Below are 25913 nucleotides of genomic sequence, written 5' to 3' on the forward strand. Positions count from 1 at the left end.
AATCTTTCCATCTGTCATTGCCTTGTTTTAAATTAGTCCAGTCATTTTAGGTGGTGACCTTTTATAAGACCAACAGGAATTACAGTCTTAGCAGGAGTGAAAAATCCCTTCTGAGCTGGAAGGTTTTTTACAAGGACATCATTTTTTGCCTCCCTGATGAACACTGGAGAAGTTCCTGTAGCTCTTTGTGTCTCTGGAAAGGAGCACAAGTGAGAATGTGCTGGTTTCCACTTGCCTGGAAAGCCTGAGGTTGCAGACCAGGGAAATGAACCACTGATTGGAGCCATCCCACCCTTTCCCAAGGAAGATTCCAACATTTTTTAATGCTCTCCACAATTAGTGGAAACCATCAGGGCCCCAGCTCTCTTTTTTACTGCAGGCTTGTAAAATAAGAACTCTGTCTAGAGTTTGCTTGCCATGTCAGGAGAAAGGAGTGGACCTGACTTTGAGGGGAAGCAGAGACACCCATGGAGTGTGGTAACGGGGATAGAAGTGGAATGACTGGGGAGTAAAAGATGATTAATGAGGGAGGTGGCTTTGTCTTGGGTCCTTGTAGTAGTTACGGTGTCTGTTACTTCTGTCTTCTTCCGCTTTCCAGGAAAGCATTTTACAAGTGGGTACAATGATCCTGGCTCGTTGAATGCAAAGGAGTGTAAATGATCCCATTCATTTCTGGCCTTGGGATTTTTGGGCAGGTCTATAAAATAATATACTTACCTTACATATCAGTCTCAGTGCAACATAGTCCTGTACAGTGTTGCTGTAGCAGGGAAATTTGAATACATTTTTCTTGTAGGACATCTCTGAGTCAGAGAAGATATCTGGTGAAAAATCAGTCTTCTATTTACTGATGAAAATGTTTGTTACAAGTACCCATTCTCATCTGAAAATTTCCACCAAAAAATTAATCATTAAGGTAAGAATTTGAATTGAATTATCAGTATATTCACTACATCCCGCTGGTCTGAAATTTCAGGATTGTAAAATTTTTCCTCAAAGCAGATACCTTTACTGCATGGTTGTGTGGTCAACAGAGTCTCCTTTTCTGTTTCCTGTGACTGCTGTTGGAATTTGCTGTCACATAACTGGCTATTAGCTAGATATTTTATGAAAATAAATGCTGTGAACTGACTTTCCTGCAGCAGTTGATGAAAGACTCAGGAAAATGTCTTTAATGTTTGACCACCCCCTAGGCTGAATTAATTCTGACACTGTAATAAGTCAATATATTTTGTGCCTGCAAAGGTCTTGACATTGATCAAAAAGAGATTACTTTTGATTTTGATTTTTGTCACTGTTTATTTAATCTGTACTTCAGCACTCCAGCCTTCCTAAAGCTTCAGCTAGTTTGCTCTGGTCTTGCAGAATAGGCCTCTCTGTTACTGTCTGATACAAGCTTTGATGCAAGGAGTACTTTTTGTCTTAAAAATTAATTTAAATCCCCTGGTGTTAAAATCCTCCTAAAACCTAAGGCATCATTCCATTTAAATGAGTTATTTGACTTTTCAGAAAAACTGGCCAACAAGTCCACAAGACACCAGTGGCTGTTGTTTTCAGCACCTTGTTAAAAGAGGATGTCTTTTAGTTATCTAAGTAGGGGTAAAGATTTACATTAGTAATAAATGCAACCAAACTATCCTGCCAGGAGAAAATCCAGGAGGCTGTTCTGGCCCTGAACAGGGCTCCTCGTGCAGTGTCCTGCAGTATTCATGGCACACAAATTTGTACCCAGCTTTGTGTATTTAATCTTTGCATTTAGCTCCAATCACAGAGTGCTATTGTAATATTCAGTCAAGCAGACCAAAGTTACAGTGATTGAATTAGGGTTTAGTTGCCCTTGATCCTTGCAAGGGATCAAAGGCAGGTTCACTTGGCCTCCCAGTAATGAATGTCTCAACTAAAAACTGCTCAAAATGTGTTGTTTTCCTGGTGGTTTTAGATTCTTTTGCCAAGTGGGAGCATGGACTGCCTGACTTGTTCTTGTGTCCACTTTCCACTTCAGTCCATGGCATTTTCTCTGAAGGAAATGCAGGAGCAGGGAAGTTAAGGCAGTTACGTCAGCAGAAAGGCTGCTAAAAATAGATGGTAAGGACTTATTTTTCTACACAGTGCCATGGAGCTGAAGGCTTGTTTTGGATTTCACATTCTGTTCCTGCGTGTTTTCGTGAGAGCTGCAAGTGCATTTCTATTTCAAGACTCTGCCAAAAATAGTCAATTATGTTAAAATGAATCCTTTTTCCTTCATTTTTTCTTTATTTCAATTAATTACCCCGTCAGATTTGTGTAAGCAGCAGTTATTTTTAGAGATGCTGGTGTTGTACAGAGTAAACACAGAACAAATGAGTTGTGATAGCTTCATTTGTATTTTCTGTGTGGAGAGGAGGAAAGGCACAGATTCATCCTGTGTAATTGCAGTCATTTAATGTAGGTGCCAGCGTCAGGAAGCTGGGCAAGGCTTCCTCTCTTGTTGAGAGTGAGGGACAGGGAGTTTAACTGTGGTGTCACTCCGATTCCTTCCTCTCCTCTTCTCCCTCCTCCTTTCTTCCTTGTAGAGCTGGAGCACATGGTCACCAAGCTCCTAGTTGGGGTGCCTGAGGTCAGGGCCCGAATTTAGAGAACATGGAAGTGAGGGAAAATTTCTAGGTATGTTACAGCCTGTTTCCTGGTTGCGGTATATCTGGGTCTACCTCACCACGCCCAGCAACTTGCACTTCTCTCTGGACCTTGCTGTGGTCACAACCCACTGCTCATTTATGTGACTGCTTATCCATCTGCCTAATTTTTTAGATTAATTCAATTTACAAATAGCCTGATTTAGATTGAATTTAGCAATGATTTTCCTTTATGTTAGATCAGTAGTTTTCTAAAACTCCCCTACAGGCTATTTTTAAGGTGCCTTTTTTATTTTTTTCCTGCCTGTGATGATGTAAAGATGTACAACCCTCTGAAATCAGTATAACCTGCTCTCCAAAAATGATAGAAGTAAGATTTTTATTCTCAACTGTACAGTTAAAGTCCCCCTAGTGAGTGGGAATAAGGCCTCTTGAACTGATAGGGTGAGGAGCGTAACAGATACTTCTTTCCATCAACATGCTCTTCTTTTTTTCTTTCCCGGAAGGAGGAGTCATGAAGTTACTATACAAAAAGATCTGTGTCTCTTGGGGTTTTGTGTTTCAGGTGTTTTGAGGTTTATTTACACACCTCCCCCTTTGTTTCCTGGACAGGTTTTACGTGACAGTGGAGTGTTTGAGTACACATGGAAGGAACTTTCAATTTGGCTGGAACACTTGGATAATACAAAAGAAGACCAAAAGGAAGCAGTGATTCAGTTTTTGGAAAGGGTAACAATGTTCAAATTAACTGGATAAACAATGCAAGGAATAGTATTAGTGGAAACGAGAGATATTGTTGCTATTGTTGAGAAACCTGTCAAAGATCAGTGAATGAATTTGGAGAAAAGCAGTGTTTGGGATTCTTTTTCCAAGGTGACATCGTTCTTGTCTCGGATGGGAGGACAGCAAATTGATCTGGAGGAAAATGAAATCCAAAAAGATCAGTTGTTATTACAGCATTGTTGGTATAAAGGTAGAGTGTTGTATGTGTGGGTAGCTTTTATCTCCTCTTTAGGTGCCAGAATTATCGGACTTCAGTAAATCGTGATCTTTTACAAGAAAAGCTGACAGTTCCTGTTTACTCTTCAGGATGTTGAATGCCCAGCGCTTCCTTTCCAGCGCAGTCTCCCCAGGGACTCAGTCTGTGGTAGCAATTTAGATGCCAAATTGCAGCGGACTTTTTGTTTTCCCATCAGTGTCCCCTGTAGAGCAGGAACCTGTAGACAGAATCCTGCAGAAGTGATATGGAAGTTGTCCTCCTAAAACCTGCCCAGCTTCTAACCACTTTTAGCACATCGTCTTTCTTAGCAACATACAGTTCCTCTGCACTCCACAGCTTGTGCACTTACCTTTCTCTCTAACTTTGCTGACAGATCCTGCTGAAGCTGGTGACAAACCCCTATCCCTACACAGACAAGGCAGCAGACCTGGTTCAGGAAGCCAGCATGCTCCAGGTCACTATGTTTAAACAGGACTCTGATAACATCAGCATCCCTGTCTCTCACATTGATGGTATGTGGTAACCCCTCAACAACAGAATGCCAGGACTTGGGGCTACGTTTTCTAGCCATAATCAGCAAACTGGGGATGGGTAACTATAGAAATCCTGTTAAGTAAGGACCTTCAGGATTCAGCCCTCCACATGTGCTTGGTATCAGAAGTAGAAGTCAGAATTGCAAAGTAACCACTTTATCCTCAAAAGCAATTTCTGATGTGGTTGTGCCATTTTAACAGTATTTGAAATCTGTCTTCAGGCTCTTGCAGCAGCATTTTTTAACTAAAATGGAAATTTAGTCTTTCTCTCTGGGGCTGTTCTTAGAATCATGGAATCCCAGAATGGTTTGGGTGGGAAGATATCTTAAAGCTCCTCTAGTTCCACCCCCTGCCATGGGCAGGGACACCTTAAGTAGCCCAGGGTGCTCCAAGCCCTGTCGAACCGGGCCTTGGACACTGCCAGGGATGAGGCAGCCACCGCTGCTCTGGGCAACCTGTGCTGGACAGCAGCATTGAAAGGCAGAGTGAAGTTCAGCTGTGATTTTTGTGTTGCACTTAACATTCTATTACTTGACAAATCTGGCTCTCATCCTTTTTTTGATTTTTTTTTTTTGGAGGAATTACAAAGATGTCTTTCATTCCTGTAGTGTTGTGTTCTACTTCTGTTGTTTTTCCAGTTAGTCTGGATCCTCTGCTTAGATTTTTTGTTCACTTATTAGATGTCCTGGATATGGTGGATGTCCTGATCGAGGGCAGTGATGGCTTAGATGAAGAAATTGGCTTCTCTTTAAATGAAGACATGATTATCCAAACATTCCCCTTCAGTGCTGTTGTCCCTGCTGCGTTAGAAGCCAGGAATGTACTGTTGCTTCAGTCTGAAAATGGAACAGGTACAGACTTTTTTTGGTTTTATCTATCATCTCTGCCAGTGGAGTGAAAGTGGCATCATTTTTACCCATTTTTCATAATTTTTTACCATTTATCATTTTTTACCTTGAGACATTTTATTATCTTCCCTTTGAGCAGAAGGAGGTGCAGATCCACGGTGTTTCCTGTGTAAGGGAGACATTAAAGCTCAGTAGGTGCTTCTACCCTTTTTCCCTGACCTTAAACAGAAGAGACACTGTCCCTGCGTGGGCAGTCTTGGTCTGGAAGTAGTTGGCTTCAGTACCACAGTGTTTTAAGAGCAGAGTGTGGAGATCATGAGAGGGAAGTGGTTTCCATGGCAGCTCTTCCCGAGGTCAGGGAGAGAGGACTGCACTCTTAAGTAAGAAATGGATGCATTTTCCAAAGAAAACTTCTTCAGAATAAAGCTATGGTGGCAAATATTGCAAAGTTCTACCACCTCCTTGAGGAAAGTGTTGGAGTCACAGGGGCATCAGGTGGGCTTGGAGCAGGATTTGCCAACCCCACAGCACCTCACTAAGTCGTCTGTGTATTTGGCAGTCGAGTGGCACCTGGGGTGGACTGAAAGTCCCAGTTCTGAAAGAAAATTCTCTCTATTTAACTTGCACATGTTAACTGGGGTGTGAGCCCCCCCCAGTATCAATCAGTTCTCTGAGGTGGTGCTTGGCAGGGGTCTTTTCCTATTAAAATATAGGCATGTTTAGCACAACACAGTGAAGGTGGATTATTCACTTCAGCAAGAACTAATGTGTGGAGGATTTTTCAGGTGCCTCAGTGGGTCAGGAACACTTGTCTAGGTCACTACAAACACCTTTTGATCTTATTCAGTACTTTTCTGAGTGATGCTCTGTGGGCTGATGCCTCGGAAGTAAGAAGGGTTGCCCCAGTGCCTGTGCTCATGTCAATAGTTTCATTTATTTTTGCTTTTCTAGGAGCACACATTGTGGAGTACCTTGTTGCTGTTTTCACTGACCTCCTACACTCTCAGAGAGAACCCCTTGCCCTCTGCTTGATGTTCCAGCTGTATGATAAAGATCTCAAGTCTCTGAAAGTTGCTAAGTATCCTCAGCTCTACCAGTTTAACCAATACTATAAACTCTGGATACCCCAGCAATCTCAGGAACCTGTGGTATGGAATACCTGAAGTCACTGAATTCTTGAGCCAGTATTCCTATAAAAACCTCACAGTTTATAGAGGTTACATTTCCATCAGAAGGAGCATTTTTATTGAGCCAATTCTGTATTTCTTCTTGATCACATTGGGACACAAATTTGCTCCAGGGCTTTCCTCTGATGACACAAGAGAGCTTTGTGGTGGTTGGGAGGTGATGCCAGGGCTCAGGGGTTGTACACAGACCCCTCACCAGGCACAGCAGAGCCTAGTGTGTGCCGTGGCCTGAGTTCACAGTGCCTGGAGTTCCCCCCAGGTGGGTTGGGGATCAGAGGCCCCTTGGGCTGGGTTTGGTGAGTTTTTCTGCAAGGCCAGCAGTGAGCACTACAGATTCCCCTGGGAACACTGCTGGACAGCTCTATTCTAGCAGGACTGCATAGTTGTGCTCCTGGAGCTTCAGCCCGGGTTCAGCTCAGACCTCATCTCAGAACAAAGGTGGCTGAAGAGATTTTTGATTCATACTCATCATTATTTTTCTGTTATGCTTTTTTTCACTTTAAACAGTTTAAAAACCACAAGGAGGTAAACGAAGAACCTACTATGACACTGGATTCTGTATTCACCACTTTGCTGAAGAGAGCTTATGAGAGAGGGAGCAATATCTTACTGGAAGATCGTGTTCAGACCAAACTGAGAGAATTGGCTTCCTGGCTCCCACCTGAACAGCTTTTGTTGGGAGCAAAGCATGTGCTGCTATACCTGAAATCCACAGTGGAGAACTTCGGCAGTGTAAGAGCAATATTGTAATAATATTGTAGTTATGTTTGGTTTATTTTAATGTAGAAGGTACAAATGACTTGGCTGTTAAAACTTAGGTTCCAGTTCTGCAGCTTTTCCCTGTACTTGGCTCTGAGGCTACAGAGCACAAGACAAAACTGCACCTAATTTGTAAACAAATGTCAATTCTTCTGACTGTTGAGGAGTCTTGGATTTACTTTGCATGGGTTACCTTACTGATCCATGTGAGTGCAAATAAGCTCGAGATTTTAATCCAGCTCCTGGGTCTCCTTAAGAAGCCTTTCCAGAGAGTAAAATTCACTGGCCTGTGTAACATCAAATGTCACTGTATAAATGAAAATCTATCAATATTTATTATTATTTATTTATCAGGATTCTACATAGGGGAGCAATTCCTTCCCCCACAAGAGGTTGTAATCTTAAGTAGCTCTTACTTAACTCCCATTCCTGTTGCATAATTATCCTTCTGCTCCCATCCTCCTCTTTTCTCCACTTCCGAGATGTCTTTATTTTCATAGCTTGGTAAAGCTTTGGGTCCTCAACTTGTTGACCTCTATGTGGACATGCTGAGCAGCTTGTTGTGCCGGGGCAATCAAATAAGGCTGGATCATCAGCAGAAAAGGGAAGAGCATCAGGCTGAGTCGGATCTCTTCATGGATGAGGAGTGGCTGATGACAGAAGAGTCTTCAAATGACAAGGTACCAGATCCCTTGATACAGAGACACCTGTTAGTAAACTTTGATTTGATTGATTCTCTAGGGAGTAGTTCTGCTGAACAGAGAGATGCTGTTAAGGTCTTGGAGGAAAACTTAGGAACATAGAGCATGTAGTCCAGCAGTTGCAAAACTACTGTCTGGAGATGCGGCTGAGCTGCATCACCCACAGTCTCAGCCCTGAGCTGGAGCACAGTCAGGAGACGTCCTGAAAGAGATCACTTCTGCAGAAAAAAATTCATTCTCTCAGCCCTGTGTAAAGCCTTGTTATGACAATTACGTACTTGAGGAGTGAATTTTTTCCCCTCTTTCATCTGTTCCATTAATTTGTGGAGATTAGAATGGAATTGTGTTGATGAACCCCAGAATATTCAGTTTTCCTCTGGAGATGTGCTTAGACATGTCTAGAATATTCAGTAGAACAGCATAAATCCCACAGCATAAAAGTTGGAAGAATGATATTTATGAGCTTGTAATTGATTAATATTTTTATCCTCTGGCCAGCTAGTAGACGATTTCGTGTTCAATAATTATAATTGACAAGCTGTGGAAAATAGACAGATGGATGAGTTAATTTTTTACCCTGGACTATGATTATCCATTAAGTGATATTGTTACATCTGTTTGTTACAGACACTGGAAGATATGCTCATCTTGATTTTCAGACATCCTACACTGGAGAGCTGGTTCCTGGCATTGGAACTGCGCTCTATTCCTCAGCCTGGTTTGAACCCTGTCACCGTGAAGCTCCTGTCAGCTCACCTCAATTCCGGAGTGCTCCAGCTGCTGAAAACATGTGCCCCCATCCTGCAGAGCATCACAGCAGATCACAGACATGTGTTGTCCAAGTATTTTGAAGCTATCAAAAAAAGTGTCCTGGAAGAGCTGCAGGCTGTGGGGAAGGGCAGAAGCCAGGTCTGTCCCAGGAAGTCTCATCAGCTGCAGGCTCTGGAGGAGCTGCACATGTACATGAGTGCAGCTCAGCTGAAGGAGATCACTTTAACCATGCTGCGACTTCCTGAGATGAGCTTGACTGCTCAGAAATCTGAAAAATCCCTTAAGAAAGGGAAACAGTTAAACTTCTATGGACAAATTTTGGTGCAGCTCCTCACAGACAGCTACCAAAGGCATCCCCAGCAAGGAGAACTTCTGCTATCCACAGAGCACATTAAAGCTTTGGGGATATTGATGTCAGCATCAGCCAGCAAAGATTTGGAGAAAGTTTTCCTCCAGGCTCTTCACAGTGAGCCAGCCCTGGCTCTTGCAGTTGGTGTCGAGGTGCAGGCTCACTGCCTTGCCCAGCGCTCGTGCACCTCCCTGGCCATTGTGGCCATGCTGATCCAGCACTCCAGGACTCACCTGCTGCAGTTCGAGCTCTGGTGTCTGAGCAGTGCCACTGGGAAGTACCTCAGGAAACACATGGAGAGCTTTCTTCCACTCATTAACGTGTATTTGCAATGCAGAGACCAGTATGGTTTCAGCCGACCTTCTGCAGGTAAAGGCACCACTGAGCCCTGCTTTTGATTCAGGAGGCCAAATTTAGGGTCTGCTGGCCTTAAGGTATTGGAATATCCGCACAACAGATAGAGGTGATAGAACTTAGATGTCTGACCTCGAATGACTTCTTGTAAGTACCTCTGCAGCACTAAAGGTGAAGGGCTGTGCTGAGGGTTGGCTGTGAGACTGAAGTCAAGTGCTCTTACAGTTACTGCTGCCCAGGATTTCTCTTTTGAAGCCCTTATTTAATGCTTAGTGCATGTGAAGATCTGTCATTGGGCTTCTCTTGGTTTGTACAGGAGGTAAAACCTTTTGCTCGGGCACAGATAGAACAGTGTCTGCATGGTTTTTTCAGAACCTAAGCTTTCACTTTTACAGAGTCCAAAAATTTCCTCTAAAACAAATCTCCGGCTGTAGGCTGGCTACAGTAATGCTCTCCTAGGCTGGCAGTCCAGAACTTTCCAAACCCACAGCAGCATTGCATCTATAGACTAGTGTGTTAAATTCTCTATCACCAAAAGGATGAGTTAGAATTCAACTCGGTAGAACAGGATCACTTTGCTTTCATTCCTCTTATTGCCCAGAAATGTAAATAGGAAAGGAAGCAGGCTGACTGTGGCTGTAGCTCTACCTAAAAGGTCACGCAGTGAAAAGACCTTGTCAGCAGCCTGGAAGTAGAGGATGGGTAAAGAAGAGAGCCTCTCTGTAGCACTTCTCTGTAGCAGATTAGCAGCTGCTGTCGCGTAATTTCTTTTAAATTGAGTAATCTGGGCCTGGATTAGAAAGTGATTTAAGTGATTAGAAAGTGTGTTGTTGTTGTTGAACACCTGCAGGTGGTGGAACCTGTGCCCTCTGCTCTCCCAACAGTTGTCTCGGCCGTCACGCCTGTCCTGAGGAAAGCCCTGTGGAAGGAGCTCTGCGCTGGGATTCAGGACACAGAAGCATCTCCTGAGGCCACTGTGAAACTGCAAATTCTTTCAAAGTTGTTGCCACCTTCAGAAAGCAAAGGGCTGCACAGCCTGATGGACCAGCTTCCTGCTGCTCTGGAGAGAGCAGGGAATGAAGAGAGGTGGGCAGTGTGTGTGTGCCTTACTCAGGGCTCAGTTTGCCCTGGGAAGCACTCTGATTGGAATGGGAGCAGTGACAGCATCGTATCCTCAGAGAATCTGTTGCTTTGCACTTTGGCAGCAAGTCATCTTTAACATACACAAAAAACCAAGTTAAAATATTAAAAAAAAAAAAAATCAATAACTATCTCTCTGCAGTTGGGCTGTGGCAGATGCCATATCCAGAGTGCTTAAAAACTCGGAGGAGCTGCATTCCTGGAGGAGACATCTGTTGTCAGCCTGCATGAAGGGGTTAGTTGCCATGTACAGCAGCAGTAAAGATGAAAGCAAGCAGGAAGTGGAGAGGTCCATGCTGCTGAGGCTAGAGGAATTACTGGTGAGACTTCTTACCTGCTTTGCCACAGTGGGACTGGATGCAGATGTGTGCTTGGGCACTTGTAGATTTTGTAAATATAGATTGAACCTGACTTCCTGTTTTATGGAATCTGGTTTCCATGGGCTTTTAATAGCTTTTGTAGACTTAACTTAGCCCTGATAATCCTTTATATGAAGCAGTTTTATGTTCTTGATGATGGCTTTCTGCTAAGAATCCCCTTTGAAGACAGGTGTATGAGGTATTTAGGAGGAAGAGATCAAAGGTTACTAGTGGTTTTTATTTTTTTTATTAAAAAAAGGTGATAGAGACACTTCTGCCAAGATCCACCTGCCATGCCATCTGAAGTCTGGGGCAAAAATCTGGTTGATCATAAGTAGAAATCCGGACTTTGATCCTGAAGAACACTGTTTGATCACTCCCTCTGTAGTATTCCCTTGGTTTGAATTCAGTAAACACCGATCCCTGTAACACAACACTGAAGGTCTCTGTGAGCAGTGAATGTCTTTGCCCTCTCACTGGCTTTTGCTGAGATTCCCTTGTAGGACCTGGCTGACTCTGCAGGCCCTGGGGCCACCTCACAGTGTCCATCCTGAGGGTGTTTCCAGCCTGGTGAGGTTGGCACCTGCATTCTCAGGACTGCTTATATGTGCAGCTGTCAGTCTTCTCCACACTGATGGGTTTGTTGTGGTTCCCAGCTCCTCAGGGCACATCAGTTGTAAGGAGCACATACACCCAGCCACTGCCTGGGCCAAGCTTGGTTAGTTAAACCACACAAAAGCCTGGTACCCTGTCTCTTGCTTTGACTTGCCAAGTTGTGGTTCCTTTCACACTTCAGGAGTTTGAAGAGTTTTGAGCCACTGGGTTTTTGGAACCTACAGCCCGGCTTGCTTTTTAATTCCATGCAGCCCATATGTTCCTCTGTTCCCAGACGAACAAAACAACACTTGCAGTTTCCTTTGAACCAGGAGGTAGGATTGTTGTATCCAAGAGCTTTTTTCCCCTGTTAGCCTCTGATCATCCCATCTGAGTCTTTGGCTTGCATGTTTATAGTGTGTCCCTTGAACAGAAATTGCTGTAGAAGCTCTGTGTGCCAATGTAAACCAACACCTGTTTTTACTCGCTACATGCAGTACGTGGTTGAAGAGGTGGACCCAAATGACTGGTGCAGCCTTGTGAAGACAGGACTCAAGTAAGTGTTTTCATTTTAACTTGCTTGGGTTTTACGAAGTTTTCTTTGCCGAGTTCTCATTTCTTAAACAGCTTTGTATTTCAAGCAGCTTTCCTTGGGTTTGGTTGGGATCTGACTTCTCTGTGATCCTTCTCCCAAAGGTACCGTTACAGAGATGAAACATTCCTGAGGGTCCTGAATGCTGCCATCCAGTTACTATACAAGAAAGAATCCTCGTTTAGTCAGAGCTTAGTCAAGCTCTCCAAACTCCACATGATGGTCACACAGCACTCTCTATTTTTGTCAGCCATCCTGAGGTCAAGAGAAGAAGATGGCAAGAACATGCAGATAAGAGGTATTTTTTAATCATCTTCTTCCCATACTAAATAGTTAATCTTGCCTTTCTTGCATTATATTCTCTCCATCCAGCACAGCCACCTATGTAAATACTTGCAGAGTTATTAACAGTTCCAGAATATTGACATTTGCCTTTGCATTGTACCTCTGCTTGGATCCAAATGTTACATTCATCTTATGCTGGTTTTAAACACTTCTGTCTTTAAAACTACTGGAAAGATGTGTTTGGGTTTTTATTTTGGTTTGTTCGTTTGTTTTTCTGGTATTTTTAACCCAGTTGAAGTCTTGGATTGATTCTTTTGGTTTCTGTGAGGCAGTTAGTGTAAGATCACTAAGGTGCACATAGGTCCTGGGATGTTTAAACCTGCTTTAAAATAGGTTGATACAGGAGATTTAAAGTTGATTTTGCAAGTTTTATTAAAAATGGTGATTTAAATTACGTGTATTTCATATTGCAGCCTTTAATGAGGACTATCCTTCCAGAGGAATATAAACTGGATGCTAGTTCCTGTGTAGGATTGGCTTTGTTTCTTCTTTGCTGGCAACTGAAATCCTGCCTGAACTTGAACCGCATTTAATCTACGTAGACCTCAGCTTTTCCCCACTGTACAGGGGTTTGAGATTCAGTGATTGAAGGAGCTGTGTAAGAAAAGGGGGGGAAAAATTCTCAGGGCAGCATGTTGGTAACAAATTTTGTGTTTATTGGCAAGCAACATGTAAACAAGCTTTCAAGTTTTAAAAACCGATAAGAGAAAAAAGCTCTTGTGAAGTCAACAATTTAGTGAAATTAAAAATAAGGAATAGATTTTGCTGCTTGCTGTACATATGTATCTTACCTTTAGACTGTATTTCTGTAGATCAGCAGGATGGATTCTCTTGAGGCCAGCTGCAGTATTCCAGAAGCTTAGTGTCACAAGTGCATTCACTCAGGCCAATACTTTAGGAGCTCTTCAGTTTTGCCATGCATTTTATATTTCTGCACATAACTAGGGTCAAAGCTCAGGCCTTTTCAGATACTGAGAGTAAAGAAATCTGGAGTCGTGTCTTGAGCGTGCTACAGCCAGCCTGTGTGCTTTTGAGGAACCTGATCACTTGTGTTCTCTGCTTCTCAGTTGGTTAGAGAGCAAAGGTGGATAATTGAGGACAGAGTTCCTGTGGCTCACAAACTGAGTGCTGAGCCCTGCAGGAATGCACAGTGCAGAAGCATTCTGGTAGTTACTGCAGGTGCAGTGGGGACTTACAAGTTTTTGCTGTGAATTCTGGAGTCCTTGAGGAGGTTGCTGGGATGTCTGCCTTTCTCTGTGCAACTCCTGAGCTCATTCCAGATGCCCTTGTGGGGGAGGAAGGAGTGGAGCTGTGGCAAGATAGGGTACAGCACTCCTTTTTAACCAGAAAGTGGGTGTGTACACATGGAAAGCTTCTGCAGAGTAGTGTGTTCCACCCTGGGGACCTCACCTGGCCATGGGACTTGTATGTTCAGCTTGGGAATACTGTTTTAAGATGTTCTCTTGAATTAAATGCATCATAATCACCCTTTAGTGTATTGGAGAAATGGGCTGTGGTATCTCTAGAGATAGACGTTGATGTAAAATGCCCAGTGTTGTGTGTGCATCCATTGGGAGTGGGTCTGGGAGTGTTTATTTGTGTTCTGTGCGACTGAGAGCTGCAGGGCTCAGGCTGTGCTTGTTCCAGAGGCGCTGGTGGACATTCTGCTGACAGCTGTGCAGCTCAGCCCCTCTCTCTGTGGGAGCAGTCACCTCCCCGTGCTGCTGGGAGCCTACGGGGCCACACTGAGTGCTGTGGGTGAGTGGCAGCCTGGCAAAGGCACTTCCTTCTGCATCTTGTACTTGTCTCCACAGGTCACTAACTTTGGGTTCAATCTTGGGTTTTAGATCAGAAGATACTGCTGCTGCTTCAGTTGTATGAGAAGAATAATCAAAGTCTTATAAACTCCAGGTAAGATGAGCACCTGACTTTCTTGGGCAGACTACACACAGATAGTCTCACAACTGCTGTTTTTCCAGGCTCTCATTTTTAAATGGAGGAGACAGTGAACAAGGTCAAACCTAAAGGTGAATGTTGCTTTTGGAAACGTTTTTTTCCTATGTATTTCCTATTCTTAATGTAATTCTCTTGTGTTGCCTAAACAAGAGAATTCTCTTGTGTTGTTTTGGGTGTCTGTGGGTTAGATGAAGGAATGTCTCATTTCTGGAGTCCCTCACTCTCCATAATTGGGACCCCACTATAGGGGTCTCCTCACAGTTGGGAGGCTGAAACATAAGTCCCTAGTGGACTTTTCCCCTTTCCTGTGCCCAAGCGTCCACAGGAAAGTCTGTTGCCAACAGTTCTGGTTTGGTCTGCCTTCCTTACGTGCCCTTTTCTGTCCTGGAGGTAGGGGCTGAAATACCACCAGCAGTGCAAGAGCACTGGCTCAGGCAGCTGAGGCAGGTCTGGATCCATGTCCCTTCATGCAGCTGCTGTCATTCTTACCTGCACTTACAGCTTAAATCCATAGGTACTTCTGAACAGATACATTCTGACTTGGATGGACAGGGAGGGCGGGGAGGGCAGAGTTATGCTCAGACTGAATTTGAAAAGCTTTGGGATGGATGGAAAAGGTGTTGCCAGGGAAACGAGTTCTAGTTTCAAGTCCCACAGGGTAATAACTACAAGTGAAGACAAAATTTCAGTACTAATTGATCTCCTCTGTAATTGCTTTTGGCTCTGTTGCCTAATGCCTTTACCTTTATCAATGTTTTAGGATCCTTCTGTGGGGTCCAGCTGCTGTGGAGCATCACAGGACTTGCAAGAGTTTGGGCAAGTCCCTGTGGCAGCAGCCAAGCATGGAGGAGATTCTGTGTCTGCTGGATCGAGAGAAGATGATGAAGACGATTCTGTCGTTCCCTCAGCATCGCCGGCTGCTGCCATCACAGGTGCTTTTGATTCAGCCTGTCCATGGTTACCGTTCTTTGGATGTGCACAAAGAGCCTTGAGGCATTCATTTCTTGCATCCATGTAATACATTGCAGTTTGTTTCCTTCAGGAGAGTTATTTCAATTCATAGGAGGACTGGAATTAGTTCTTTAGGAGCCTTTTCAAATTAATTGCAAGATATGGGCCACATCTTGTCAGCAGGGGTGATTGTGCATTGCAAAGGTTGTCATGTATGTGAGATTGGGACTGGTCAGCCCAAGGATCCGCTGTCAGTGGGCTCTCCAGCCTTTCTTATGGTTTGCTGACATGCTTCTTTACCTGCTGGTGCTGGTCAGGGGAAATAGTTGTGGATGTACCCTCACAGTGAAAGCCGGGTTTAAACACAAGCAAGTCTCACCCTGTGTTCCATCATATTTTACAAGGTGTAGTATCAAGTGGTTTATAATGGGATGAGGTGGTTTTGGAAGTTTGAAGCCAAGCTTGAAATTGATGTTGTTCCTTACAAATACTGGTTTGGATTTGGTCTCAGGGGATACAAGAGTCACTATATAAAGATGAAACAGTCAAGAGCCTTGATGACTTCTATGATCCTTGTTTTCTACTTCAGCTCTTCAGTGAACTCACCAGACCAGGTAAAGTGAGTGTTTGTCTTTAGTATTTAGTGTCAGGTTGCTCTGCTTCAGGAGCTGCACCTGGAACTCTGTTATCCCTGATCCAAGAGCTAACACTGCAAGGAATTTGTGCCTGACTTTAGAGGAAAGAAACAAACTACTGTGAGGGCTGTGACTGAATTGGCTGGAGATCTGGCCTGTTACAGGCTGTGGTTATAGAACAGGGAAACTTCAGTCAACTCATTTTCCACCAGACAGATGGGCATGAGGCCAGTGTGTGTCACAAATAGGCTCTGAAGTATCAGCAAGTTTCTTGTCCGACATGACTCTGCTTTGCACATGTACATCCCTGCTGTGCTCCACAGACACACTGTCCCTGGAGAGAGCCCTCAGGTCAAAGGGCGACAAGAACCCTAAGGGATTTCCTAACCAGCTCTCTCCCTGTGTGGGTTATGCTTAAGCACTGTGTAGTTACTGCTAGATTTGGCTTTCCATAGCAATAATTTAGGAAGCAATTGGCAGGCTGTTAGTGTCTGTCAGTGAAATCACACAGTCCTTTGTTCACCCAGACCCCTGCAAGTACAGCACCTGTTTGGGTGTGCTTGGCCTGTCCTTAGCTATGGTTTGAACTGCTCTGTATAATCCTGGCAGCAGGAAAAGAACTGTCTTTAAGTCCTCAGAGGAGAAAAAGAACCAGAGCTATTTGACATTTTGCAGTTGAAGGTTCTTACGCATTCCAGTTAATGCTGGGCCTTTGAGGGGCACAGGGATGAAGAACATGGACAACTGGTGTCTTTGGAACCTAGTGTTGATAGCTGGAAAAAGGATGCTCTGCCAGCAACACCCACCCCATGGAGGGAGGGATTTGGTGTCTGTGGCAGCCCCAGCAGCACTGCAGCCAGGTGGTGGCTGCTAATGTGGGAAGCACCAAGGCTGAGGGAACTGCTGCACATCATGTTCTTGTGGAGCTGGAAAGACAGAGGCTATCCTGAATCTGAACCTGGAGAGGAGAAAAATAGCCCTCTTAGCTGCTCCACAGAGAGTGAGAGTCTGTGTCCTAAGAGGGGCATTTTTAAAGGGCCCAAGTGGTTTAGGAGTCCAAGTCCCATGGTGCTCATAAACCATGTCAGCTGCTCTTGGAATTCCCAGTTCTTTATTTATTTGCTCTTTGTACTGGCTGCACAGTGCCGTCTGAATTTATAAACATGGACTTCTTGCACGGTGTTTAATGCTCGCTGAGGAAAAAGTAAGTCTGGAGTTGGGCAGATAGCAAGTTCTATCTATCTTTAGCTCTGATAAGCATCTTGTGGAAAGCTTTTCCGTCCTGGTTCTCAAGGTCCCTGAAACAAGCTGTATGTCAGACATATAATTAAATTGGGATTTTTTTTTTAATAGCAGCTTGTTATTTTATGTTAGTTGTTGAATGCACTCTCCAGGGTCAGCAGGATGGAAAATATTACCACTGCATGTTTTCAGTAAAAAAAAGTTTTCCAAATAAATCTTCCTGTGGACTGCTGAAGTGAGAACCTTGGATTTCTTTCTGTGGCTCTACTCCACGGTGTGAATGGTTAGTGCACATCAGCAGTTCCCCAGACCTGCAGCCTGAAGGACAGCCAGAGTGGTGACTCTGGGACAAATGGCAGTGGCTGGTGGGGAAGTGGAGACCCTGCTTTACCATGCCCATAACCAGCAGAGCTGGGTAAGAAACTGCCAGGCATGCAGTTGAGTTTTAGAAGTTTTAGCAGTTGAGAAAAGAGAGAAACAGCCCAGGTGCTGGTGCAGGGACAGAAATAATCTGTGATTTTTTTACATATATATATATAGATATGTATATACACACGCACCCTAGTTTGTGTGCGCAGCGATAGGGGAGGAAATCGGTGGACCAAATGCAGGTACTTGGCAGTAAGATTGCAGCCCCTTCTTAAATAGGAATATTTGTTTCTAGAAACTTCCTCAGTGACCTTCAGTGTGGGTTGCAAGAAAATACATTGATATTATTGCTAAACTCACAGTACATTTGTAGCTGGTGAAATACCACTGAGGTGCCATTCCTGGAGATAAGGTGGAAGTTTCGTACCAAGTCATTTCTAGCCATCAGTGGGTAGAAATGGCACAAACCCTTCAAAACACACAGGACACAAGCCCTGAAAGGAGAAACTCCAAATCCTGGTGGCAAAGTGCTGTGGAAGATAAGTGTTACATTGGAGGGTGTGTTTCCTGTTGGGCTGTTTTCTGGCCACTGCTGGATTTTGTTTTACCCAGAAGGGCTCGGGGTACAGCTGAGTACTTGGCTCAGAACAGGCCTACCAGCAGAGTCACTTGTGCCTGCACAGGGACAGCTGCTGTGGTTTATGGGCTATTTGTGTGTTATTCTCCTGCCCTTTCTGTTACAGAAGCTTTTTAGTGCTGGTCTTTCAGGCACCCAAAAATGCTCTGGAGAGATGAATTTTCCTTCTTGTTGCTCTTTGTACTCAGCTTTCCTAAAACAGTGAGATACAAGATGTCTTTACAGAATTTACCCCTAACTTTGCATGGCCTAGGAGGCAGGATCATCTCTGTCCCGCATAAATGAGAACAGCCCCATGAATTTCAGCTCAGGTAAAGAATTCCTGTTCAGAGTGAATTGCCAAAGCCTTTTATCAGCTGGAGGAGCCTTCAGCATCTGCCGAGGTCGTAGTTTGTGAGGGTAGAGCCAGAAATGGGTGCTCATGAACAGAAATGTTAAGGATTATAGACACTGGGACATGTCAGTACTAACACACTGGGTGCTTTCTGTCTCTTTTCCCCCTGTTCCCCCACAGAGTGTGTGGTGGCATGTCACAAGTTTGTGGAAGTTAATGCCCTGGGTCTCACAGTGGCTGCCCTCAGCAGCTACGACTCCAACATGAGAGCGGCTGCGTATTTTGTCCTGGCTTCCTTCCGCTCCCATCTGGAAGGGGCTCGCTTTCGAGAGAAGAGCCAGGTAAGGCTCAGCTCCGTTGCCAGTTTGGCAGGTGAGACCTCCTAGGGCATGGACGTGTGTGGGAGAGATGTTGCCTTGCTCATCCATCTACATGCATGTGGTGAGAGAGCTAAAAGAAGCTTTTTATCCTCTCTCCCATCGTTTCTCCTCTACTGCTTTGTGTTTCCTCCTGTTATAATCAATGGAGAGAGAAAGTGGGAAATGTGTTTTAGAAATTCTTAGGAATTTTGTTTGTAGGAATGGAAATCTTGATGGAATTGATATTTGACCTACGGCCTGTGAAATGTCCCAGAAGCTGATTTATGTATTCATGCTCCTGTTGTGTTCATTTGGGCTATGGTTCAGGCTTCTCTCCCTGGGCTCTTGCAGTTGCTGTATCTCTTGGATGCTGTGCAGAATGGAATTGGGCAGCCAAACCTCAGGTTCACCTTCTCCCTGACCCTCTACATTGCTCGTGTGGCACAGCAGATCCTGAAGCCAGGTACTGGAACTTCCTGCATGTGTCACTGCGAGGGTGAAAGACAAAGCCATGAGGAATGCTGATCTCCTCACCTGCTTTGTGCTCATTCACTCTCGACTGAGCTTTTCATTCTGGGGAAGAAAAGGGGAGGGATGGGCAGCAATATCATGAGCCTCAGAGCAAAGGCCTTCTGCAGTTCCTGGGCTGTTCTCCTAGCTTGGAACACTACAGCACAGTACAGCTTCCATTTGTTGTTGTCCATGGTTGTGGATTGGGAACGTTGTCCTCCTCCACAATAACAGCTTTTTCTCTTCACAGAGGAGCACATGTATATAAAGGTAAACAGATTCCTTCTGTCACACCAGTATTTGGACCTGAGGAAAGTACCAGGTTTTTTCCAGCTTTTCTACAGTTTTGATTTTGAGGTAAGAGTCCCATTTTAGGTATCCAGTAATTCTTCAGAAATTTATAGTAAAACACCATAAAAATATAATGAAATCTCGTTCTCCCACAGGTGGTTAATTAGAGGCATCTTTGTTTTGTTTCGTGTTGGAATTAAAAATGTTATTTCTGCAGGATTTTTGTTGTTTTCTTAATACTAACACACAATGGGTTGTGCTGTGTGTGCTCTGTGAGCACAATAAGCAGAATGTTCTGCCCCAGCTAGTTTACATTCATCTTTGAGGTTAGATTAGTAACGTTGACTTCAACTCAAGTGTTTTAGTAACAGCAACATTTAAAATTCCGTTTCCACTGCATGTTTGGGCTGCAGACTGACTGTTCCTGATGGATGTTAGTGATTAAATTTGATAGGAATGGAAATGGAAAGGTCCAGAACAAGCCGTGGTAAGCCCTGAGCTGGCACTCACAGGGAACCAGGGTTTTGTGCTCTTAGGAGCAGGTATTATTTGGGAATGTCTAAATGTGTAATAGTGGTATTTTTCTCTGTGGCTTCCAGTACAAAACAGAGCGTGAGTGGATCCTCAGATTTCTTGGGGAAGGGCTGCGTGACAAGCACTGCTATGAGCTTTATGACTACCAGAGGATTTTCCAGATCATTCTTTCCTTTTTCAACAGTCCTTTGTGTGATGAGGGCTCCCAGGTAAGAATTTAAAAAGAAAGCACCATGAAACCCCAAACCACAGCAGTTTGCATAGCTTGGAGATCTCAAGTACAAAGCAGAAAGGAGCAGCTGACTCTGCCTTTGCCCTCTTGAAAATCTGTTCCTTGTTGATTTTGTGTGTGTGTGGAGGGGGAAATAATTGCTTATGTCTAAACCAGTAACATCATTATCCCCTGAAACTGGAACAGGTTCCTGCCATCATGGAGCCTCGTGTGAGTACCGTGGTTTTGCTCCTACAGTCAGGACCTTTTCTTTTTTGGGGATCTCTGTTCCCCAGCCAGCACATTTGTTACCTGAACAGTGCTTCAGCAGGAGGGAAACTCACGTGCCAGGAGCTCTCAGGTTTGGGGGCATCCACTCTGAGTATTTCAGGTATCAAAGCCTTGAACAAAAAGATAAAATTGTCTTGCTGCCTGAAGAGTTCTTGTAAGAGTAGCACCTGTGGTATGAAGCTTTGAAAGGAGAATGTCTTTTCCCTGGGGTTGCTGAGAGCAGGTGGTGTTCATTTTGCCTGGAAGTTGATCAGATACTGGTCAAATTGCCAATTCTGAGCTTGATAGTTAGATCCTGACTATTTCTGATTCTGTAAAAGAACAAGTTATATTTTCTGTTTCAGAGTCGTATTCTGGAGATATTACAAAGTGCTGCCCGTGTCACCAGAGCTGCCTATGAGCTGATACAGGATCACAGCCTCCTCACGTGGGTCTTGCACAGCTTAGAGAAAAGGTAACCAGAGAAGTACAGGAGAGATGGGAACAATTTTACTGCCCACAGTAGAATAATTATGTGACTGAGTATGAAAACAAGGGTGACAGACAAGGAGACAGCCGGGGGCACCAAGGACTGTGCTGGCAGAATTTACTGAACTCTGAGGTGTCCCTTGTGTTTTTGAGAATAGAATCAAGATGCTTTCAGGTTGTGGTGGGAGGGATGATGGTGGAGGGGCTTCATGGTTTGGAAAACACTTCCTTGAAAAACTGAGAAAGCAAAATGGAACCTTGTATTGGTGTCTTCACCTTTTAAATTTCAAGCACCCTCGGTTCGCATCCTGTGACAGGACCTGCTGCACAGGAAGTGGCACAGTAATGGATTTGAGCAGTCTAGAACATTCCTTCTCTCCTTGCCTCTCCCTGACACACACACAAAACCTCTTCTGCATAGAGTGCCCTGACACGTTGCGGCAGGTGCACCAGAAGTGCACTAGAATATGCCCCCCTGTAGGTGATGGACCAGCTCCTGGTGAGGATCTGCCTTCCAAATGTGTTTTTCCTTTTTTTGTTTTGTTTTGTTTTTCAGGTTTCTGGAAAACAAGGTGATAAATAAAATTATTTCCTTACTCCATACTCTGTGGCTAACAAATTTAGGAGACAAGAGAGAAAACAAGAGTCAATCCCAGGAAAACAGGAAACTTCTTCCTGTTCAGCTTGTAAATGAATTTCTATATGTTTTGGTCACGTTAATCAAACATATTCAGTAAGTCCCTTGTTTGGTTTTTTATTTTAGTCAGTTTGCATTTCATCCTCTGTCCGGTTTGAACTTTTTTAAGGCCAGATGTATTTCTTTATCTCTGGTAGATTAATGCCTTTTGTCACCTTCAATTTGAATGTTGAGTAGTGAATTTGGATGAGATTTTTTTGACAGGAGGGTTTAGGTGTTTGTGTACATGGGGAATAAAGTAAACTTTGATGCACAGTTGCTGTCAAGTCCTATGTCCTTAATTCCTGGCCTTTCTGACAGTAAGGATTAAAAACTGTACTTATTAATTAGCATGCAGGAAATTATGTGGCACTTGTGTTGTCTTTTGACAGGACTAATGTAGATCTGGCCAAGCTGACTGAGTTCTTCAGCACCCTCAGCTCTGTGCTGGAATACCGTGCTGTGGTTGTTGAGGCTTTTAGGGAGATGAGGCGTTTCACGGTGAACGACAGCGTCCTCTCCAGCAGGGAGCTGCTGCTGCTGCTGCATAAGTGGAGCCTTGTCAGCAAAGACCTGCAGCTGCAGGAGGACCTGCAGGCCCTGGCTCAGAAGTACCAAAACAAAGAATTGCTCAGTAAGTGCTAAAATACTTCAAGGAAGGCCTATTTTGTTGCAGCTGTTACAAACCAGCAGTACAAGTGAGGCAAACTTCTCTGGAAATAGTACTAATACCTTCTGTCAGACTGATGTAGCTTGAGGGAGGAGGAAAGGAAATGGAAAGCCATTTTTCAGATCTTCCTTGTGGTGATTGCTAACCTTAACACACTCTGGAAGCTGTGGAAAAACACAGTTTAAAACGGGAAAGAGCTTTAAAATGAAACAGTTGCAAATCTTGTGACGGGCTTTGAAAAATGGTATTCTTTAATGAAATCTTGAAACAAAAGGCCATGCCTGGAGGCTTTGTGCTCAAAGGTTTGAATCATTCTGCGTGTGGATGGGGATCGCAATAAATAGATAAAGCAAGTGAAAACTGAATAATTGACTTTTCTTCTTGTCATCAGTGTTTGAAGAAAGGAAAAATATAGCAGGAGTTGTGTGACTTCTCTCATTCTCTCTGTGAACAAAAAGTGCAAGGAGCTTGGGAGTGGGAGGTCTTAAAACAACACTGGTTTCCTGCAGCAGCAACTGCTTTTGGTGCACATTAAAGCTTCTGTAGGTGTGTTTAAATGTTCTGGATCAGTTAAGAAAGTATCATGCATTTAAGGAATACTGTAAAAGCTTTAGCTTTTCTAAAGTTTCTCTCACCCTTTAAAACTTCTCAGAAAGACCTTTGGAGTATCTGATATGTGTTTTGGTGGTGGTTTTCTTCTTACAGAAAATATTAAAGACAAGAACAAACCTCAAGTCTCATCTCACGTGTATCGTTACACTCAGAAGAACAACAAGGTGGAGGAAGATGACACTGCTGCAGACCTGGAAGTGTCTGAGCTGGAGAAATGCAGAGAACATCTGAATTCCATCCTTGCCCATTGGGAGCCTACTTTCCCAGCACCACCTTCCAAACAGGGAGGGGAGACCCTGAGACCCAGTGAGCCCGGGGTTGAAGCAGTGGCTGTCACCTGTGCATCCACTCATGTCGTCACTAAGTGGCTGGTGAGGTCCCTGGCTGAGCAGAGCCTCCTCAGGGAGCAGGATGTGTCACCAGCGCTGCGGTGGCTGCGGAACCGCGTCCTGCCGCACCCGGCAGCCGTGCGGGAGGTGCTCAGGGATGAGACACTGAGGAACAACCTCTTCAAGCTTTACACCCGGCTCTGCCAGGCCAGCAGCACCTCAGCTGGGCTCTCCAAGGAGCTTGGTGTGTTCAGTTCCATCATGCTCCAGCTCGTGGAGGAGCAGGGCCTGGCCAGCACCTTCCACGAGCTTGTGAAATCCCTGTGCCTGTCAGCAGCAACAGAAGAGGATGTGAACAGGACAGGTGACTTGACTTGCTCTTATCACTCATGTGACGAGGCAATGGTGGGAGGAAGTAGGAAGTTCCATGGCTTTTTTAATCCATTTAACTAGTTTTCCCATATCCACCCAGGCTCATAGCTTCCCAAAGGAGAAGCTGTTTCTTTGGTGGGATGGGGACAGGGGTGGGCAGCACAGAGCATGGTCACACTGTGTGGTTTTCTGACAGTACAACACTCACACTCCCTCAAAGAAACTTCCCTTTCAAGGACTAAAATGGAACAAAAGGTATTAAAAAAACAGAACTCCAAGAGGGAAGATAGTCTGCAAGGAACAAGTCTGCATGGGCTTGGATGCTGATCCATGTGCTGGTCAATGGTAGCAGATGACAGGTCAGTTTCAAGCTGTTTTATTTAACAGGAAACTGGTTTGTTCCTTCTTGTGAGGAGGATCATTGGCTTTGCATGGGCAAAGCCACCCAGATTGTCCGTCTAGGAAAAGAGTTAGGGAACTCTTTTAAAACATAGGCCTGGAGGTAAATGGCTTGGTTTGGTATTACTGTGTGGAAATAGAAGAATATTTGCTCTGATTTTTCTCTCGTCTCTCTTCCACAGCTGTTTCTGTATTCCTGACTTCCGTTTACATCGGGGACATGTGGCTTGGAGCACAGGAGCCGGATATGTTACTTACCCATGTCAGATTGGTCTGCACTAGTGCAGCTTATGAATTACAGGATGACTTGGAAACTCAGACACGAGGAGAAGAAACTATTATGTCTCTTTGCAAAAAAGTCTGGCTACATCAGGGCATTAATTCAGGGAACTAACCCTTCTTCTTTAACGTTCTGTGCTCTGCCATCATCACTGAGCCATGAAAGCCTCCTGAGCTGTTCATAAAGATCAATATTTTATTAATGTGTGCAAACTCGGGGAAGATTTTATTCAACATCTCTCAGTGGGACATTAAAGCTCCAATTTCTCTTCAAGAGGCTGAGACACAATATTACTTGTATCATTTTTATTACAGGCATTTTTAACTTTTTGAAGAACCAGAAAGACTGTGTACATGTGTTGTTAAAATCCATCTTCTCTCCAATATAGGATGGGAAACAAAGGCTGCAGAGCTTCCTACGGTGAGGTGTAAGTGCAAATAAGGAGGAGCCAGAGGTTTAGTCATGATGATTTACTATTTCTTGAAGAACTGGGTTGATTTCATGATACCAATACCAGTAAGAATAGAAGAGTGAACTTGGGAATCGTGGTGGTCATCTTGGGTTTAAATTAAATGGTTTTTAAAAACATTTATATCAGAACTTGTCTCTTTTTATTTCCCTTTTTTTTTTTTTAAATTAAAAAAATTTAAAAGCCCTGACCCATCACTGCTGCTGCAATGTGCAACCAGTGCCCATCTGATCACTTGGAACAGGTGAGAGATGGAACTAAACCCCAAAGGATTTGCTGCTCATTGATTATGCATGAGTTTTATTGGGAATTCCCTGTGAACTCTGATCCATTGTTCATGAATGTGGCCTTGAGGGTAGTTGAACATGCTCGTCCAGACTGGCACCCATGCAGTGCCAGAATGTGAACATTTGAAATGTAAACCAGGATTTATTAAATTGACTCACAACTGTGTGCTGTTCCCAGGTCCTTTGTACAAATTCTGCAGGGAAAAACCAGAACTGCACATTCCTTGTGACATGTATTGAATTTTTTGGGAGGATAAATAAAAATGAGATGCAAATTAGGGAATTGCTTCTAGAGCTAAGTATTCTTGTCCAAAAAGAGCCATCAGCTCTGTATCAAGACTTGAGTTAAAAATATTATTTCTTTAAGAAGCTGCATGCCTCTGAGAGGCTACGTTTTGTGTCACGTAGATTTCCTAGGGGCTGACATCAGGTGGCCCCGAGTTCAGCCGAACCGAGCCGAGCGCAACGAGCGGCCCCGAGTTCAGCCGAACCGAGCCGAGAGCCGCCGAACGACCGAGCCGAGTCTCGCCGAACGACCGAGCCCCGCCGAGTTCAGCCGAACCGAGCCGAGCCCTGCCGAGTTCAGCCCAACCGAGCCGAGCTCCACCGAACGAGCCGAGCCCCGCCGAGTTCAGCCGAACCCAGCCCCGCACCACCGAACGACCGAGCCCCGCCGAATTCGGCCCAAGCGAGCCGAGCTCCACCGAGCAGAACGAACGGGCCCGAATTCAGCCTCGCCTCGCCGAACCGAGCCAAATCGAGCTCCGCCGAACCCAACCGCCTGCTCTCGTGACCATTAATTAGCGCGAGGGCAGTCACTGCCTAATGAACTCCTGCCCGACCCTGCAGTGCCGTCCGTAGCCGCGCGATGGCCGGGCCGCCCGCCC

The 25913-nt window shown here is 44.5% G+C and overlaps 1 protein-coding gene across 1 annotated transcript in view; it reads left to right on the forward strand.

Moving 5' to 3' along the window:
- URB1 (URB1 ribosome biogenesis homolog) overlaps positions 1-24862 on the forward strand; it is a 42202-nt gene extending 17340 nt beyond the window's left edge. The window contains exons 15-39 of the mRNA XM_032094271.1: positions 797-916; positions 3225-3341; positions 3986-4124; positions 4826-4996; positions 5945-6141; positions 6688-6912; positions 7440-7619; positions 8268-9129; positions 9999-10200; positions 10397-10574; positions 11705-11763; positions 11904-12097; positions 13792-13902; positions 13992-14055; positions 14861-15032; positions 15563-15665; positions 18449-18609; positions 18979-19090; positions 19388-19494; positions 20028-20171; positions 20809-20918; positions 21489-21665; positions 22001-22242; positions 22984-23583; positions 24173-24862. Coding sequence (XP_031950162.1) covers positions 797-916; positions 3225-3341; positions 3986-4124; positions 4826-4996; positions 5945-6141; positions 6688-6912; positions 7440-7619; positions 8268-9129; positions 9999-10200; positions 10397-10574; positions 11705-11763; positions 11904-12097; positions 13792-13902; positions 13992-14055; positions 14861-15032; positions 15563-15665; positions 18449-18609; positions 18979-19090; positions 19388-19494; positions 20028-20171; positions 20809-20918; positions 21489-21665; positions 22001-22242; positions 22984-23583; positions 24173-24384 — 4959 coding nt within the window. The 3' untranslated portion in view covers positions 24385-24862. The remainder of the gene's footprint in view (positions 1-796; positions 917-3224; positions 3342-3985; positions 4125-4825; positions 4997-5944; positions 6142-6687; positions 6913-7439; positions 7620-8267; positions 9130-9998; positions 10201-10396; positions 10575-11704; positions 11764-11903; positions 12098-13791; positions 13903-13991; positions 14056-14860; positions 15033-15562; positions 15666-18448; positions 18610-18978; positions 19091-19387; positions 19495-20027; positions 20172-20808; positions 20919-21488; positions 21666-22000; positions 22243-22983; positions 23584-24172) is intronic.
- The last annotated feature ends 1051 nt before the right edge of the window (positions 24863-25913 follow it).

The sequence above is a fragment of the Corvus moneduloides genome, chromosome 2, assembly GCF_009650955.1.
Source record: "Corvus moneduloides isolate bCorMon1 chromosome 2, bCorMon1.pri, whole genome shotgun sequence".
Taxonomy (NCBI): Eukaryota; Metazoa; Chordata; class Aves; order Passeriformes; family Corvidae; genus Corvus; species Corvus moneduloides.